We start from the raw sequence: 19,209 nt of genomic DNA, 5'->3' as shown, positions 1-19,209 counted from the left end.
TGTGACCTTATAAGGAGATCTTTGTCAGGCGCAATCCCAGGAAGCTACCAGCTAAATATTATGAAACTATGCTCAAAGATTTTTCAGAAGTAGTCGTTTAATTGTTTGACATATTTGACCCCTGAGGCCTTGAAAGAAGGTCAAGGTCATTTTCATTCTCAAACTGTGTCGGGCTCTATCCCAGGAAGCTACCAGCCAAATATGAAGATTCTATACCTTTCAGTTCTTCAGGAGAAGTCGTTCGAAGTGTTTGACTCATTTGACCGCTGAGGCATTGAAATTAGGTCAAGGTCATTTTCATTCTCAAAATTTGCTCTATCCCAGGAAGCAAGCAGCCAAAAATGAAGATTCTGTAATTCTTAGGTCTTAAGAAGAAGTTGTTTGAAGCGTTTCACATCATTGACCGCTGTGACCTTGAAAGTAGGTCAAGGTAATTTTCATTCTCAAACTGTCTAGGGATCTATCCAAGGAAGCTACCAGTCAAATATAAAGATTCTATACCTTTCAGGTCCTTAGAAGAAGTTGTTTAATTGTTCGACACTTCAAACCACTTTTTTTGAAGAACTAAAAGGTATAGAATCTTAATATTTAGCTGGTTGCTTCCTGTGATAGAGCCACAAAAAGTTTGAGAAAGAAAATGACCTTGACCTGCTTTCAAGATCACAGGGGTCAAATGTGTCAAACACTTCAAATGACTTCTTCTGAAGAACTAAAAGGTATAGAAACTTCATATTGTGCTGGTTGGTTCCATGGATACTTTAGTTCTAAAATTATCACATTGGACTAGTTAATACACACAACAAGTGATCAATGGTGACATAATTTAGGAACGCACATCTTTAGCTAGATTTATGAGACAATTAAGTTTACATCGTAGCTAACCTTTAATGAGCTACAGTGAAATCTACATAATGAGTTTCATGGAATTCAACTTACAATTTCATCCGTACAAATTCAAGACGATTTTTTAAACATGTATGTTTCAATAACAAAACAACATTGATATCTTAAGTATGACACATAAAAAACACAACAAATATTTATATACGCATATTCACTGTAGAACATTTATTCATATTGTAAAAGATGGGTTCCTGTTTAGTATTCTTGATCATATATAAATTAAATGCATTTTGTTTTACTTTGCATTAAAACAAATATGCATGTAAAACATACAAAATGTATGATATTCGTATTCAGTACAAGGACACAAGTGGGGATAACATGATTTGAAAGTTTTAATTTATTATTCTCCAAGGCATTAAGACAACTGGGAATCACATGCTCTTTCCTTGAAAATGATACTTGAGTCATTTAAATACAGTATGAAAGCTGATAGTAGATTAAATTTGGTTACATAATATGGTCAAGTGTAAGAAAATTATACAAATATTTTTACGAAGTAAAACATTGTCTCCATTTTATGATTTACATGAATGTTTGAGTTATCTCCATTCGACATCATTTACAAACAGAAAGTTTTGATTAGGCCATCACTATGTAACATCCTTTGAATAAATTGTATCAGTAAATGGACGAAAAATTACAAATTACATGTGCACATATGCATACAAATGTAAGAATATATAAAAATAAGTATGTATAAAAAATGAAAAATAACCACTTAGGTACAAGAAAAATAAGTGCAAATAAGATCAAACCTAAGTGATGTACAAAAGAATCACTCATTCAATCACTGCTTCACTTACATATACAAAGGAAATTGGCAGCTTTGCAGTGAATACGATTATTTTATTGCGACCAGACATCCCTTAATTATTGCCAATCAAGGTATTACCTGTAAACGTGTGCCTCACACCAGGTAGGGCAGGACCCGATGTCGCGGTAGGAATCGGCCGCCCAGCCATGGTGCGTGACGTGATTAGCATTCATGTCAAAGTCCAAACATATCCACAGGTGTCCCAATTAGCGATGGGTAATTTTGAAGGTGTCAAATAAGTTTGGTAGGTATTAGGACTATATCACTTATAATTTAAAGCAGACATGTTGATGTTCTGACCTAATTTTACTAACATATAGACCTATATTTACTGTACAGTAACGCTTTGTAAACACAACAGGTTATGTAGACTATGTTTTCAATTTATTAAACGGACCATTCATTACCAATAATATATATAATAGTTTCTGATTCAAATAAAACCTAACCACGCAGAGACTCAATATTTAGGTCTCTGATACAAGCTAGGTAGTCTCAACTTTTGTGTCACAAATGAAACGTATACTGTTTCGGGGCCAACACAAGGGCCTCTGCTTCGCAATAACGATCATAATAATCACGAAATGAAGAAAGTTTAATGATCAATTAACATTGAATTAAATAATATACTATCATTTTACCCATTTATAAATGTGCCATTGTTCTATGCCAGGCCGTCGTTGTTACGTATCACCTTACATTGGATATATAGAGGTATACTCCGGCGAAGAAAATATGTCGGGTATATGTTTGTGACTTGATTTGCACTTTGCCGAAATTTTTGCCGATAGTTAGAACTCACGCTTATTTTCTGAAGCATAATTTTGTATAATCCGAACAGGTTCATCAATATTTATTTAATTTTGTTCGAACTGACCGAAGGTTTACCGTAGTTTAATTCTTCTTATTGGTCAAAATAAAATTGATATCCTTCCAGACATCCCATCCCTTGCATCAGATCAATAGAATTCTACATCTGACTTATAAGAAGTCAATAAAAACTTATTTACATTATAGCCACAATGTATCAGTTGTAGGTCATGGTCCTTTTTTGTTACAGATACTGTCAAGTTAAATTCCCTAGAAAACAATCAGTAAATGTAATAAAGGCGGCCTGAAGCTGCAGACAATTATACAGATGTGCCCCGATACATATATATTTATAAGATACTTACAACCAAATGCCATACCCATTTCTCCACATGGAATGTTACACGGCAAGAAATAAAATTGAAACATACAAAATAATGAACATATAACACATAGGGCCTTCAAAATGCATGCATACTATACACATACATTTATGTCAATAGGAGGTAAAATCTAAACACTATTAAAAAATAAAATAAAATATTAAAACTCCCAAGCACCTCATACATTTAAAATGATTCAATAGACAAACACATAAACTTTATAATCTTATACTTGAAACTATTACAATATCATAATTTTATCAAAACACAATAACTGCCTTTGAACAACAGATTGTATTTATCACCTAAAAAATTGTCATCTGGTAAGTAAAACAAATAATCTGTTCTAGCCTTTCAATGTGCATCATATTGATAACAAAAGGTCCAAGAGACTTGGTTCTTCACCTGATTATGTACAATCTGGTAAAACATGGCCCATTCATTTAATTGCCAAGAGAAAACAATTATATTTGTCAACCTAAATGCATAGGATAATAGATAACATCCCTTAGAAACCCATACATGCTTCGGATGACCTCAAAAGCTAAACACTCTTTATAACTAACGTGGTCAGTTCAAATGAACTCATACACTTCCTGTGGTCTTAATAGGAAAAATATAAAAGTACAAATTTGAATAACAACATGACTGACTCATTCCACTACATGTTAAATATAGGCAGGGACTAAGTAACCACTTTAGAAAACATCAAGGATGTGACTACCGGTATTGACATTTTGGCAAAGGGCCTTTATCCAACCCCTAGTTCGTGTCTGTGAAACATTGATGAGACAAAGAAGGCCAAAATGTCAATTTAACAAACACCTTAGAAGTTTAAAATATGAAAGCAAATGAAATTGCCAACCTCTAAGTATTTTAGAAAATACGGAATATCAAATTCTGTCAAAGACGGTTGTTTAGCTCTCTAGCCCAGTTTCGTTTTCTTCTCTTCCTTGTGTTTGTAGCAAATGTAAGACAGTTGTTTAGCTCTTTAGCCCAGTCTCGTTTTCTTCTCTTCCTTGTGTTTGTAGCAAATGTAGTTGGACACCCTTTTTTTAATCTTGCCTTCATCAAGATTCTTGTTCAAAACAAGTTCTTTAATCTATAACAAAAGAATGTAATTCTAAATATCAGAATTTCAATTTTTTCTGTGAAAGTAGCAGAGCTACTATAAACCAGAGGCCCAAGGGCCTAAATGGTCAACTGATCACGAGTTATATTATCATGTATAAATAGTTTTTATTGTTGAGGTGTGAAATTGAAATCAAAAAGAATTGCATGACTTGTCATGTTACTAAAGGAAAACAATTGTTAAAATCTCTTTAAATGAATTAGTTTGCTATTGAACGAGACATTTAATATCTATATACATGTATTGTAATGTTGCCAGTTTTTCTCTTATAAATGCCAAACCCTGGGTAGGTCAGGATCTTTCTGATACTATTTGATAATGTATTTGATTTCAATTTCATAATTATTCCGACCCAATTTGAATTATTTCTTGCAGAAAATGAACTATAGTTAAAAGCGTTATTTCTCTATATTAACTAAAGTAAAATCTACCATCTACCCAAGGGAGATACCCCAAGGGTGACACTAACAGCTCAGATTATGCACCTATACTCATGTAAAGGGCCCTTTCATCCATGAAACAAACTTGATTCTTGTACATCTGAATGCGGAGAAGATTTCTTTAAATTTGATCCATTTACCCGTTTTGGCCCTGCCCCTCTAGCCCCGAGAGAGGGGCAGCATCTTATCCTCTCATCCATCTTACTGACATCTCATTACAAATATTGCAACCAAGTTTGAAACATTTCCAGCTAAATGGTCAAATTATACCCAAAATGTTATTTCCCTGAATTAGCTTTAGTTAAAAAAAACTTACCTCCTCCTAAATAGAGAGCAGATGAACCAGGGGTAATGAATTTAAATTCAAACAGCTACTAAACTGTACTGTTAAAGAAGGATTTGTTCAGGAGTTTTGGGTTACCTACCTTTGTGACAACCATCAAATATTGTCCACGCTTGAGCGTATGGACATCGAGGTCATCAACAGATTTTCGAATGACCATCTACAATAAACAGAGCAATAAGAATCATCTTGCTATCAGACAGAACACACTATGGATGATAAGGTCTATATAATCTGTTATTGTCACAACATCAAAGCTGCAACCTTGTGTTATAAATATCAGTAACAAGAGCTGTCGGAGAACAGCATAGCTTGCCTATGTATGTTATTATAATACTGCATCAATAGAAACACATGTATAGTAAAACGTTGATATAGTGCACGTGCCTATCATTTTATTTGCCACCTCACTTACCACCAGTATATTATAAGGACTGTTAAATGTTTAGAAAAAATCTATGTGAAGTGATTGTTAAGAAATTAACAAAGTCCAATAGAGCTATTTTTGGACTCTAAAATATGAAAATATGGTTCAACACATGGCTTACACTAAAAACAAATACTTCAACCTTATAATAGACAACAGCCTATTGATGGTGGTGGTCCAACACTACCCAACAAAACTTGCCCAAAAACTTTAACCTCAAGCTTACCCCAAAACATTAATCAATTAAGTCCAATAAAGCTGTTTTTGAGCCATAAAATATGAAAATATGGTCCAGCACATTGCTTACACTCGATATAGTGTATTGAGTGAGATGATTCAACACTGTCTGGAAAAACTTGCACAAAAACTTTAACCTCGGACGCCGAAGCCGGGGTGACTACATTAGCCTCCCTATTCTTCGAATAGGCGAGCTAAAAAGGGTTAAACTGTTAACACTAGGGTCAGCAACAATATATTAAAAGTGTGACAATATTTCTAACACGGTACGATACACAATATCTTTTGGGAAATATGTTACGATACACCCTAATTTTTTTCAGGATTTGTCGTTTCTGAATAAAGTCTACTGATATCTGTTCCATCACAGTGAGTGACAGCTTCAGCTCGGGATGCATGTTGAGAGAAGTGAATTAGGTGAAACTTTGAAGTCATGCCCAATTTGGACCAAGTCTATTTCCTGTTGTAGTATTTCAATTAAAAATTTGCAACATTACTTTTCTTTTCGCTTCTACTGTTACTATATGTATTGTGATACGTATTGTATCATGACCACAGTATTGTGATATCTAATGTATCGTGGCCACAGTATCGTGACTACAGTATCGTGACCACAGTATTGTGATACGTAATGTATCGTGGCCACAGTATCGTGATACGTTTTGTATCGTGACTACAGTATCGTGACCACAGTATTGTGATACGTAATGTATCGTGACTACAGTGTCGTGATACATATTGTATCCTGACCACAGTATTGTGATACGTATTGTACCATGACTACAGTATCGTGATACGTATTGTAACCTGACCACAGTATTGTGATACATTTTGTATTGTGAAACGTAATGTATCGTGACTAGTGTCCTGATACGTATTGTATACTGACCACAGTATCGTGATCCTTTTTGTATCATGACCACAGTATTGGGATACGTATTGTATCGGGACTAAAGTATCTCGATACGAAATGTAACGCGACTACAGTATCGTGGCCACAGTATCGTGTTACGTTTTGTATCGTGACTACAGTATAACGTTATACGTATTATATCATGACTACAGTATTGAGATACGTATTGTATCATGACCACAGTATCGTGATCCCTTTTGTATCATGACCACAGTATTGGGATACGTATTGTATCGGGACTAAAGTATCTCGATACGAAATGTATCTTGACTACAGTATCGTGATACGTTTTGTATCGTGACTACAGTGGCGTGATACATATTGTATCGTGAAATGTAATGTATCGTGACTAGCGTCCTGATACGTATTGTATCCTGACCCCAGTATTGTGATACGTAATGTATCGTGGCCACAGTATCGTGATACATATTGAATCGTGATATGTAATGTATCATGACTACAGTATTGTGATATGTAATGTATCTTGACTACAGTATCGTGACTACAGTATTGTGATACATTATGTATCGTGACTACAGTATAACGTTATACGTATTATATCATGACTACAGTATTGTGATACATAATGTATCTTGACTACAGTATCGTGACTACAGTATCGTCATATGTATTCAGTGATCCATCTACAATTTATTTTAATGAGTCCTTTTCAACTGTATTGCTAAAAATGATGAGTCCCACAATGTTAACTTAAACTATTTCCAGAAATTCTGTGAGTCCCTTCAAAATTCTATGAGTAGTGGACTCGGGACTCGCATGTAGATTTATCACCGTGTATTGTATCGTGACCACAGTATTGTGATACTATAATATTGTCATGTTAATGTATTGTTGAAGCCCTAGTTAACACTTTTATCAGATCTGTTTTTTCATAATAATAATAATCTGAAGTTCTTATATACCACTTTATAATCACAACCAAGTTTGTAGGTAGTTTAAAAACGGTTCTAGCACTACCCTGAGTGAATCCTGTACTTATTTACAGCTGAGTAGACTGGAACAAGCGGAGCAAAGTATCTTTTTCAAAGATACAACACAATGCTGTGACGTGACACTTGGGTCACGAGCCCAGCATCCTACCTTAGATTAATGTACCTCCTATGCTTGTGATGCTGCTAACTTTCTTACATTTGTATCTTATTCATCCTCTAGACACTAAAATTAAGGTTACCAGCCTTTTCTTTGTAAGCTCTAATATCTGACAAACAGAATGAAAATCTAACTAGTTATCTCACTGACAACACCAATAACGAACTTAATGGCTTCATTTTCACAATCATAACCAACCTTCACCATCGTCAACGTTCCTACCTCTCCTTACTCAACACTATGGACTGATCATGAACATGACACAACTGATTGCTAGTCTGGAGCATTATCGAAGCAAATGTACATGTACCAAAATGTTAGTAAGCTGCACCCTACCAAATGTATCAAACTGTTAGTAAGCTGCACCCTACCAAATGTATTAAACAGTTAGTAAGCTGCACCCTACCAAATGTATTAAACAGTTAGTAAGCTGCACCCTACCAAATGTATTAAACAGTTAGTAAGCTGCACCCTACCAAATGTATTAAAAAGTTAGTAAGCTAGTGCACCCTACCAAATGTATCAACCTGTTAGTCAGCTGCACCCTACCAAATGTATCAAACAGTTAGTAAGCTTCACCCTACCAAATGTATTAAACAGTTAGTAAGCTAGTGCACCCTACCAAATGTATCAAACAGTTAGTAAGCTTCACCCTACCAAATGTATTAAAAAGTTAGTAAGCTAGTGCACCCTACCAAATGTATCAACCTGTTAGTAAGCTGCACCCTACCAAATGTATCAAACTGTTAGTAAGCTGCCCCCTACCAAATGTATCAAACAGTTAGTAGGCTTCACCCTACCAAATGTATTAAAAAGTTAGTAAGCTAGTGCATCCTACCAAATGTATCAAACTGTTAGTAAGCTGCTCCCTACCAAATGTATCAAACTGTTAGTTAGCTGCACCCTACCAAATGTATTAAACAGTTAGTAAACTGCACCCTACCTAATGTATCAAACTGTTAGTAAGCTGCACCCTACCAAGTGTATCAAACTGTTAGTAAGCTGCACCCTACCCAATGTATCAAACTGTTAGTCAGCTGCACCCTACCAAATGTATCAAACTGTGAGTAAGCTTCACCCTACCAAATGTATCAAACTGTTAGTTAGCTGCACCCTACCAAATGTATTAAACTGTTAGTAAGCTGCACCCTACCAAGTGTATCAAACTGTTAGTAAGCTGCACCCTCCCAAATGTATCAAACCGTTAGTAAGCTGCACCCTACCAAATGTATTAAACAGTTAGTAAGCTGCACCCTACCTAATGTATTAAACAGTTAGTAAGCTGCACCCTACCTAATGTATTAAACAGTTAGTAAGCTAGAGCACCCTACCAAATGTATCAAACAGTTAGTTAGCTGCACCCTACCAAATGGATCAACCTGTTAGTCAGCTGCACCCTACCAGATGTATCAAACAGTTAGTAAGCTGCACCCTACTAAATGTATCAAACTGTTAGTAAGCTGCCCCCTACCAAATGTATTAAACAGTTAGTCAGCTGCACCCTACCAAATGTATTAAACTGTTAGTAAGCTGCACCCTACCAAGTGTATCAAACTGTTAGTAAGCTGCACCCTACCAAGTGTATCAAACTGTTAGTAAGCTGCACCCTACCCAATGTATCAAACTGTTAGTCAGCTGCAACCTACCAACTGTATCAAACAGTTAGTAAGCTGCACCCTACTAAATGTATCAAACTGTTAGTAAGCTGCACACTACCAAATGTATCAACCTGTTAGTAAGCTGGACCCTACCAAATGTATTAAACGGTTAGTAAGCTAGTGCACCCTACCAAATGTATCAAACTCTTAGTAAGCTTCACCCTACCAAATGTATTAAACAGTTAGTAAGCTATTGCACCCTACCAAATGTATCAAACAGTTAGTAAGCTTCAACCTACCAAATGTATTAAACAGTTAGTAAGCTAGTGAACCCTACCAAATGTATCAAACAGTTAGTAAGCTGCACCCTACCAGGAGCACCAGGGCCAGACTCTGTACCACTGTGGCAGTGTTAGTTCTGTTCTACAGTGTTTTGTCATTTGTTTGTTTGCTTGGCTATCTGTTTGTAAGGTGAATCAGTGTACTTAATATAACACTGAACATTTTTATCAAATGACATTAAATCAAACCTAGTCCATCTGCATTTAACAATAGCACGGATATTCTTAACATGAAATTATTATTGATGAAATCATAACAATTTCACATTGGTTCAAAATTGGCAAATAATCATCAACTGTTTTTCAGAATAAGGAAAGGGTGATTCACACATAACTGATGTTAACAACCTATTACAGTTAAGAAATCTGTGTATATATGACGAAAAACATCATCTCATGGTAAAAGTAAGATAACTGATGTCCATTATTAGCTGAAATACCTAATATATAGTATGCATTGTGTGTATGTAATAACTGATTTTATGCCAGTATTGTTTTGTTTGTTAATAAACAAGTTATATTTAAATGACATTGAAGCACTGTAAACCATTTTCCATAATTATAACTATTACACTTCATACCTGATAAGAGCAAACAATATTTGTATATCTACCAAGGTGAATTAAGAGATGTCAAGTTGACATACGCTAAGGAAGTTCTTATCATCGTTGATTGCTTTTTGTTTTTCTGGAGGTAAATCCATTGTCTCCCTTTTAGACAGCAGCATTGAATCTTCACTGATTACCCTAGGTGTCAGGAAAGGAACCTTCGACTCACGCATGTGTCCTCTTTGACCTGCAACGAAACAGAGAAAAAATTATCCTCCAATCCAAATGATTTCTTTCTTGCAAAGTCATGTTCACTCAGTATCTTAAAAATTTGATTAAGCTGTATTTTCCCCCCGAAAAAGCAAGTATAAATATCATCAGATTTATAAAATGTAACCACACCTATGGGAAAACATTACAACAAACGTAGAGCTTTGATAAATTTGAACTCAAATCTTGTAATAACATATAGTGAAAGACAGATGTGGGCATCAGGGACATATCACAGATTAATTTTTAAAAAACTTGGGTTAGGGACAGAGTATTACTCTTAACATGAAACCTGTAGCTCCGAAAAGAATTAAATGTAAATATTAAACCACCGACCTAGATAAACCGATTATTGTTTTTTTCATAATTATTGTGATAATTATCTTATTAAAACTTAAGGCAAAGGGTACTACTGCATCAGTTATAATTGCAAAGGAGAGTTCCAGCTCTCAAAGAGTTTATTTACTTAGAATATTCTCCATTTTATATAGACTATGAAGGACGGACAAAAAGCGGGCAGCCACCTATGAGAGTCAATTTGAACAGTTCACTATCTATGTCTGGTAACGGTGGGCTAAAGTTCTAGTTTTATTACACATGTGAATGCCTTATTCGCATCTGAGTTAAGTTTTTCACACCCTGTATGGCACAACAAAATCAGCCAATCAGCAAGTGTTTCATACATTTGTAGTTCATATATAAATTAAGTTCCGGCTAATTACTGGGTCACTGAGGGAGTTTTTAATAAGGAACTGATGACATGTTTTTAGATAAATGAAATGTTCAGGTATTTAATTTTTGAAAAATGTATATTTTTGATATATTTGCATGCCTGTGTGCGGATTTGCACAGGGGCAAAATGTGTTGGGTGGTTTCTGTTTTGGGTCACCAGTTTTGCTTGTAAACTTCCGGTTTTCAACTCCTTGACGCTGTGACACTCCAATATGCCACTAAACCTACCAAAAATGTCATTTTGTAGCCTTTGCAAGGTATGTATTTATGAATCTAGACAGTTGTCACTGGTTTTGAACTTCAAATATTAATGTTATTAGCTAAAATGTTTGGTAATAATATATAGTAAATGATTTGGTTGTGTAAGTCCTAGATACTATATGGGTCAGTTTCTTACCTTCAGGCCTCTTGACTTCCTTGTCATCAATACTAATTTCATTATCAATTGATTCCTCGCTTTCTCTACTGGAAACATGGCTCTTTTCTTGCTCTTTGTGAGTGCTTGTAGGTTTCTTCAGATCTGTAGCTGTGTATTTTGTCCCACTGACATCAAAACTTTGTTTAGCATGCACAACTCTATCATGAGCCTTCAATGCAATTTTTGATGTAAATATTTTAAAACACATCTCGCACTCGAACTGTTTTACATTTAATTTGTTATGGTGCCTTGTCGTATGATTTTCCATGTTGATCTTACTCTGAAAACTTCTTCTACACATTCTACATTTGTAAGGATAATCTGTGATTTTTTTTCCAGGACCTCTCTGCCTGTGCATTTTGCCTGAACGACCAGTACTGCGACCTGTCCTCGGACTGGATCTTTCAGAGCAAGGGCTTTGATTGAAGGATACCTTTCCATCCACCTCCTCAGCACCATCATGAAGCTCAACATGTTGTTTAAATAATCGTGTATCAACAAATATCTTTCCACAAGTTTGACACTCTCTCCTGCATTTCACATGGTTGAGTAGTGAATTTCTAGTCGCAAACATTTTACAACATTTATTGCACTGAAGTGATCTAGGTTTGTGTGTGAGCGTGTGATTAAACAAAGTTTTTCTTTCTGCAAAACCTTTTCCACATATATCACAGATCAATGTCTTTTTATTTTTCTTAGCTCCAGTATGAATAGCCTTGTGAATTTGTAGTCCTGTCGCAGTATTGAGGGTTTTACAACAAATATCACAGCAAAAAGATTTTGCTTTTTTTGTCGAATGGGTTTCTAAATGTGTTTTCAGCTTTGACAGACCTGAACATTTATGTCCACATATATCACAAATGTAGTCTTGGGCGTGCATTTTTCTTTTGTGAAGAGGCATTTCCTGGTAGGTCAATTCTTGACCACAAATATCACAAGGTGCTAGCTTATGAACTTTGTCTATATGGGTCTGAAGTTTTTTTTCTGTCAAAAACATCCAATTGCATTGTTCGCATTTGAAGTTAACACTGCCATGTACTTCCTTGTGCCTGTTTAAACCAAATTGATGCCGGAAAAAGCGCCCACACACTTCACATATATATTTTGCAATCTTTTCAGACGGACATTTGTGCTCTTCATCAGCTTCTTTAAAGCTCTTGCCACAAATTTTGCAATAATGGCCAATTTCTTTCCTGTGGTTATTTACATGAGACGATAAATTATACAATGAAGCAAACCTTTTCCCACATATCTCGCATCCGAAACGACAAGACCCTTCTTCGTTTTTCGTATGGATGTCCACGTGTTTACGTAGCTTGTCAGAAGTTTTGTAACTTTTTTCACATTCGTAACACTGAAAGTCAAATGAACCCTTTTCATAGATGTGAGTGAGCTTATGGCACTCTAATAATAACTTTCCATCAATTTTAATGCCACAAATATCACACACATGTGAAGTATGGTGCCTATCAATATGTTTCTGTGGTTTTTCTTTAAACTTCAAACCACAAATCTCACACGATTTAGTGACATGGAAACTCTTGATATGTCTTTGAAGAACACCTTCTGTTTGGAAGGTCCTGCCACAAGTTTCACATTTTCCAATCGATGCTGGTCTGGTGTGAATTATCATGTGCTTCTGTAAAGACCCTTTATGTGCAAAACAACGCCCACAAATGTTGCATTTGATAGATTTCTGGTGGAACCTCATGTGTTCTCTAAGGCCCTGCTGTAAGTGGTATTGTTTACCACAAACTTCGCAACTGAACTTCTTTATCCCGCTTAAAAGTCTTGCATGATATTGCATATGTCTTCTAATTCCTTCAACTCCAAAATAATATTTGCCACACACGTCACATTCCTTTTTTTCTTCGTGTTTAGTCCTGTGATATTTAAGTTTACCTTTTGAAACCTCTTCACCACAAATATTACATGTTTCTATTGTATGTACAAAATCTAAATGCTTTTTCAGACTGAAATCTGTAAGTAATACTGCATCACATTTCTCACACTGATGTCCTTTAGTCTCTGTGCTGTGCTTTTTATAATGTTTATCTAAAGTACTTTGTCGAGCAAAACTTCGAGTGCAGATACTGCAACTAAACTGTCTTTTTTTCATAACGTGAAATTTCACGTGTTTTTCAAGCATCTGGCTTTCTCTAAAGCTTTTTCCGCACACATCACAAGAAAATTTTAATCCTTCCTGTATATCTTTATCTGCATGAGCATTCTGCATTTTCATATGACTCCTCAAAGAGACAAATCCTCTGAATGTTCTCCCACAAATGTCACATCTGTATGGACTGTCCTGGTTCTTATGAATCTCAAGATGTGTATGAAAGCTGTCAAATGTTTTGTATTTTTCTCCACACGTATCACAACAGAAGTCATGTGACTTATTCTCATGCTCATGAGCGCGTTTATGGTAAACCAGCAACACTTTCCCTTGAAAATTTTGTCCACAGATGTCACACGAGTGCATCACATGAAAATTAGTCGTATGCTTTTGGAGTAAGTATTCCGTTTTGAATGTCTTATTACAAGGCTTACATTTCCCCACAGATCGATTGTGAATTCTCATGTGATACTTTAAGGAGCTCCTAACTGGAAAACAGCGACCACAAATGTTACATTTAATTGACTTTTCGTGGATTCTGGAATGGTTTTGTAGACCTTTCATTGAGGCGTATTTCTTACCACAAACCTCACAAACAAACTTGTTGATTAAGGCATTCCTTGCATGATGTTGCATATGCCGTCTGATGGCTTCAACTCCAGAATAATATTTGCCACACACGTCACATTTCTGTTTTTCCTCGTGTGTAGCTCTATGATGTTTCAGTTTACCTTTTGGAAATGTTTCACCACAAATATTACATGGTTTCATTGTATGTACATAATTTTGGTGATTACTCAGACTGTTCTTTGTAAGGAACATTGCATCACATTTCTCACACTGATGTTCTGGAGTAATATTGCTGTGACTTTCAAAATGTTTATCTAAAGAACTTTGGTGAGTGAAACTTCTACTGCAGATACTGCAACTTAACTGTTTGTTCTTCGTGTGAACATTCATGTGTTTTTCAAAGTTGTGACTTTGTTTAAAGCTTTTTCCACATACATCACAAGAAAATTTTAATTCTTCCTGTATATCTCCATCTGTATGAGTGTTCCGCTCTTTCAAATGCCTCCTCAAATGCTCAAGTTCGATGAATGATCTCCCACAAATGTCACATCTGTAGGGCCTGTCCTCGTCTTTATGAATCTCAAGATGTGTTCGAAAGCTGTCAAATGTTTTGTATTTTTCTCCACACGTATCACAACAGAAGTCGTGTGACTTATTTTCGTGCTCATGAGCGCGTTTATGGTAAACCAGCGACACCTTCCCCTGGAAATTTTGTCCACAGATGTCACACAATTGCATCACATGAAACTTAGTTGTATGCTTTTGGAGTGAATATTCCGTTTTGAATGTCTTATCACAGAGCTCACATTTCCCAACAGATTCTGATCGATTATGAATTCTCATGTGATACTTTAAGGAGCTCCTCACTGGAAAACAGCGACCACATATGTTACATTTAATTGACTTGTCGTGGATTCTGGAGTGCTTTTGTAGACCTTCCTGTGACGCGTACTTCCTACCACAAACCTCACAAACAAACTTTTTAATCAAGGTATTCCTTGCGTGATATTGCTGATGCCTCCTGATGGCTTCAACTCCAGAATAATATTTGCCACACACGTCACATTTCTGTTTTTCCTCGTGTGTAGCTCTATGATGTTTCAGTTTACCTTTTGGAAATGTTTCACCACAAATATTACATGGTTTCATTGTATGTTCATAATTTAGGTGTTTACTCAGACTGTTCTTTGTAAGGAACATTGCATCACATTTCTCACACTGATGTTCTGGAGTAATATTGCTGTGACTTTCAAAATGTTTATCTAAAGAACTTTGGTGAGTGAAACTTCTACTGCAGATACTGCAACTTAACTGTTTGTTCTTCGTGTGAACATTCATGTGTTTTTCAAAGTTGTGACTTTGTTTAAAGCTACTTCCACATACATCACAAGAAAATTTTAATTCTTCCTGTATATCTCCATCTGTATGAGTGTTCCGCTCTTTCAAATGCCTCCTCAAATGCTCAAGTTCGATGAATGATCTCCCACAAATGTCACATCTGTAGGGCCTGTCCTCGTCTTTATGAATCTCAAGATGTGTTCGAAAGCTGTCAAATGTTTTGTATTTTTCTCCACACGTATCACAACAGAAGTCATGTGACTTATTCTCATGCTCATGAGCACGTTTATGGTAAACCAGCGACACTTTCCCTTGGAAATGTTGTCCACAGATGTTGCACGATTGCATCACATGAAACTTAGTTGTATGCTTTTGGAGTGAATATTCTGTTTTGAATGTCTTATCACAGACTTTACATTTCCCAGAGGTTTCTGATCTTTTGTGAGTTGTCATATGATACTTTAAGGAGCCCCTAGTTAAATAACAGCGACCACATATGTTACATTTAATTGACTTTTCGTGGAGTCTGGAGTGCTTTTGTAGACCTTCCTGTGACACGAATTTCTTACCACAAACCTCACAAACAAACTTCTTAATCAAGGTATTCCTTGCATGATATTGCTGATGCCTCCTGATGGCTTCAACTCCAGAATAATATTTGCCACACACGTCACATTTCTGTTTTTCCTCGTGTGTAGCTCTATGATGTTTCAGTTTACCTTTTGGAAATGTTTCACCACAAATATTACATGGTTTCATTGTATGTACATAATTTTGGTGATTACTCAGACTGTTCTTTGTAAGGAACATTGCATCACATTTCTCACACTGATGTTCTGGAGTAATATTGCTGTGACTTTCAAAATGTTTATCCAAATAATTTTGATGAGTGAAACTTCTACTGCAGATACTGCAACTAAACTGTTTGTTCTTCGTGTGAACATTCATGTGTTTTTCAAAGTTGTGACTCTGTTTAAAGCCTCTTCCACATACATCACAAGAAAATTTGAACTCTTCCTGTATATCTCCATCTGTATGAGTGTTTTGCTCTTTCAAATGCCTCCTCAAATGCTCAAGTTCGATGAATGATCTCCCACAAATGTCACATCTGTAGGGCCTGTCCTCGTCTTTATGAATCTCAAGATGTGGTCGAAAGCTGTCAAATGTTTTGTATTTTTCTCCACACGTATCACAACAGAAGTCATGTGACTTATTCTCATGCTCATGAGCGCGTTTATGGTAAACCAGCGACACATTCCCCTGGAAATTTTGTCCACAGATGTCACACGAGTGCATCACATGAAAATTAGTTGTATGCTTTTGGAGTAAGTATTCCGTTTTGAATGTCTTATTACAAGGCTGACATTTGCGAATTGATTCTGATCGATTGTGAATTTGCATATGTTTCCATAAATAAGACCTCACTGGAAAACAGCGGCCACAGATCCTACATTTGTTTGACTTTTGATGGACTTTCATATGAACTCTTAGACCATCACGGGACTTGTAGTCCTTATTACAAAGTTCACAACTGAACTTGCCAATTTGAGAGCCTTGTAGATGTTGTGTATGAATATCCAAATGTTTTTGCATTTCATGGAATTGAGAAAACGTTTTACCACACTGGTCACATTTGTATCGCTCTTGTGTCTGTTTATTGGTCTTGCTTGCAAAGCTTCGCCCGCATTTGCCACAATTGGTGTTGTTTTCTCTGTCCAAACTGGTAAGTGTTGCACATTCATCACACTTGGATTCAGCTTTGTCTTTTTCTACCTCATTTTCACAACTTTGTCCATTATCATCAAGGTTCTCTTCTTCCATGTCCGTTTTGAGTAAGACTTTCCTCTGGTCGCATTCTCTTAGTTCCATGTCCAACAATCCGAATTCAGTTCTTTCACAGGTCGCAGATTGTTCTTGGTCCCAAGAAGGATCGTTCGATGTTCTCTTTCCATCTGATGATGCTTTCCCCAAACTTTCTAAATCAAGAGGTTCAAGTTTTACGAAAGGATGGCTGTGGTGATTTGGAATGATATTCCCAACTAAATGACTGTCACTGAAATGTTGTGTACTACTTACTCTGGTAGATGCCCCCACCGAGCTTGATGTGTTTAATGGGGGACATTCTGCTGACGTTGGGCTCAGCCTCAGTATCTTTTCCTTTTTAGGGTTAGTGATTGTTTTACTGATGTCTTGAGTGCAACTCTTTGTAAACTCCTGTTGATCTATGTCTGAACGAGTACACTGATCCATTGTATGAGTGATGGGATCTTCCCCAGCATGTCCTTCAGGAGACTGATGAGTGTCCATATTGTTACAGTCCATCCTTATATCTAGATCTTGATGTGTTCAAGGAAAAAGTAAAGTTGTTTCCTTGCTAAAATGCAAGTATCAACCCATTTCAATGTCAATATGTGTACCAGATATGTAGTATGAACTTCTAGCTCCAGAATTTAATTTCAGAAGTGTTCCATTCACAACCATTTTCAGCTCAGAATGCTTTCTGCCCTGTAATTCTTCTATGGAAGTCTGATTGTCGTGTCCTGAAATAAAAATGTGTATTTTTCAAAACTTTTGAAAAACATGTTCATACATCTACATGTAGTTTAATAAAAAACTAGAATTATGTCAGTCTGACATTAAAGACGCTCACCACTTTAAATTGAATTGCTTCAGTAAGACGTTGAGCATCAATATCTTCTATGATACCTCAGATATGTGTTCTGTATTCTGCTAATTGAAAATCAGGTCATGTGATGATGATGCCTTTGGGATTTCCAAAATCAATCACCTCTTAAATGATGCCTTAAAAACATTTCTCCCTCTCCTCTTTTTTTCACCCTCTTTCAGTGTGACGCATTGTTGTAATTTTCATTAACTAGCATCCTCCAATGATGTGACATGAGCATTTATGTGCAGAATGCCAATCGGTGAATGGATATTAAAGAATAGGTGCATTTTGTGATTGTGAAATGAAGAATTAAAGGGGCATCACGGTGAAGTAACTTTATTTTTTGTCTTTTTTTCAAATACTACATAAACATATCAAGTGAGACTCCTTATGGAAAATAGCGATCGGATTTGGCTGAAATAGATTCATAAAAATGATTAAACCTTAGAAAATCATCGGTATTTCTACCTGTCTGACCAACGTTTTGTTCAGGGATTTCCCTCTACTAGCGCATGCGTATTGCACACCATTTCTTTGTAAACAAAATGACTGACCGTGTGAAGTAAGCGAAAGAAAAGTGTTGTACCGTGTCAGCTACGAAACGAAAAGTTGCCAAATGGTCAAAAGATGGCGCAAAGAGTACGTTACGGAATCATGATTGCAGGTGGGCAGTATTCAAAGGAGAAAATAACTGCCGTAGCAGTTAGTACGGTGCATGTATTCTTCCGGATAGCCGGTTAAGCTGAAATGGAATCGACAGAAATGCTGGCGCTGTTTATGTTATGAATAAATATTTAAAACTATTAAGCACGCTAGTATCTTTGTCTGAGTTTGAACACAGATAAACTTAGTTTAATATGTTAATGGGCATGTATTGGAGAGAGTTTACTTTGTGTTTCTATAATTATACAGTGGTTTATGCGAAAGGAAGGGATAAGTGACTGGTTAGTTTGATTTTGCCATGAGGCCCTCCAAGGGATAACTGTTGTGATGGCCCATGGCGTATTTTCTGGGTCACCGAGATACGTGTTATCTAAGTCCGTGGATTTACATAATTTATAATATTACCGGGTTCAATAAAATGGTATGATTTAA

At 36.1% G+C, this 19,209-nt stretch overlaps 1 protein-coding gene across 2 annotated transcripts in view; it reads right to left on the bottom strand.

Moving 5' to 3' along the window:
* Nucleotides 1-1,045: 1,045 nt before the first annotated feature.
* The window catches only part of LOC110442090 (zinc finger protein Xfin-like), a 25,796-nt gene continuing 7,632 nt past the window's right edge, over nt 1,046-19,209 (bottom strand). The window contains exons 3-6 of one of the 2 annotated variants that reach the window (XM_021485524.1): nt 11,402-17,986; nt 10,101-10,249; nt 4,911-4,988; nt 1,046-4,015 (exon numbers count right to left, since the gene is read on the bottom strand). In XM_021485524.1, coding sequence (XP_021341199.1) covers nt 3,905-4,015; nt 4,911-4,988; nt 10,101-10,249; nt 11,402-17,768 — 6,705 coding nt within the window. In that variant the 5' untranslated portion in view covers nt 17,769-17,986 and the 3' untranslated portion in view covers nt 1,046-3,904. Of the gene's footprint in view, nt 4,016-4,910; nt 4,989-10,067; nt 10,250-11,401; nt 17,987-19,209 lie in introns of those variants that run through there. The other variant, XM_021485525.1, reaches the window with a different exon arrangement.

Source organism: Mizuhopecten yessoensis, unplaced genomic scaffold, assembly GCF_002113885.1.
Source record: "Mizuhopecten yessoensis strain PY_sf001 unplaced genomic scaffold, ASM211388v2 scaffold716205, whole genome shotgun sequence".
Classification (NCBI taxonomy): Eukaryota; Metazoa; Mollusca; class Bivalvia; order Pectinida; family Pectinidae; genus Mizuhopecten; species Mizuhopecten yessoensis.
This window is presented reverse-complemented; position numbering and strand designations above follow the sequence as displayed.